The sequence below is a fragment of the Eimeria mitis genome, genomic scaffold (assembly GCF_000499745.2).
Source record: "Eimeria mitis Houghton genomic scaffold, Emh_scaff900, whole genome shotgun sequence".
NCBI classification, from domain to species: domain Eukaryota; phylum Apicomplexa; class Conoidasida; order Eucoccidiorida; family Eimeriidae; genus Eimeria; species Eimeria mitis.
This window is the reverse complement of record NW_013576622.1, coordinates 9,822-10,383: the sequence shown is the minus strand read 5'-3', so window position 1 is coordinate 10,383 and position 562 is coordinate 9,822. Positions and strand designations below refer to the sequence as shown.

At 59.1% G+C, this 562-nt stretch overlaps 1 protein-coding gene across 1 annotated transcript in view; it reads left to right on the top strand.

The window, feature by feature from the left end:
• The window catches only part of EMH_0024960 (uncharacterized protein), a gene marked incomplete at both ends in the record, with an annotated part of 12,942 nt that overhangs the window by 3,464 nt on the left and 8,916 nt on the right, over positions 1–562 (top strand). Inside the window, one exon of the mRNA XM_013502377.1 lies at positions 3–327. Within this exon, the coding sequence (XP_013357831.1) occupies positions 3–327 (325 nt within the window). The remainder of the gene's footprint in view (positions 1–2; positions 328–562) is intronic.

Genomic DNA, 562 nt, shown 5'->3' with positions numbered 1-562 from the left:
GGCACCGCAGCAGATACCCGTGGCTGTCTTCATTTGTTGCTGATCTGTCTTCGTTGCTGCTGCTGCACAGTTCTGCTGCTTGCTGCCTCATCTACAACACAGGGGGACCCTCCAAGCAGCAGCAGCAGCAGCAGCAGCAACAGCAGCAGCAGCAGCAGCAGCAGCAGCAGCAGCAGATAGAGGAGACAGCTGCCTTGGGGGCTCAAGGCCAGCGTGCTTTGTCTACCCTTAGCGCAGCAGCAGCAGCAGCAGCAACAACAAAAACAACAGCAGCAGCAGCAGCAGGAACAGCAGCAGCAGCAGCAGCAGCAGCAGCAGGAGGTCGGGGTCAGTTTCAGTTGTGCTGCGGTGTGCTGCCTGTGCTGCAGCAGCTGCAGCAGACAGTGGAGCTGCTGCCTGCCCCTTATTCTTACCTTTGTCTTCTATCGCAGCGGCAGCAGCTCTGTCTTCGTTGGCTGCTGTTTGCTGCTGCTGCTGTTCCTCTTCCTGCTGCTGCAGATAGATACCCGTGGTGCTGCAGCACGAAGCAGTGGCGGGATGCAACGCTGCACCTGCTGCGCTC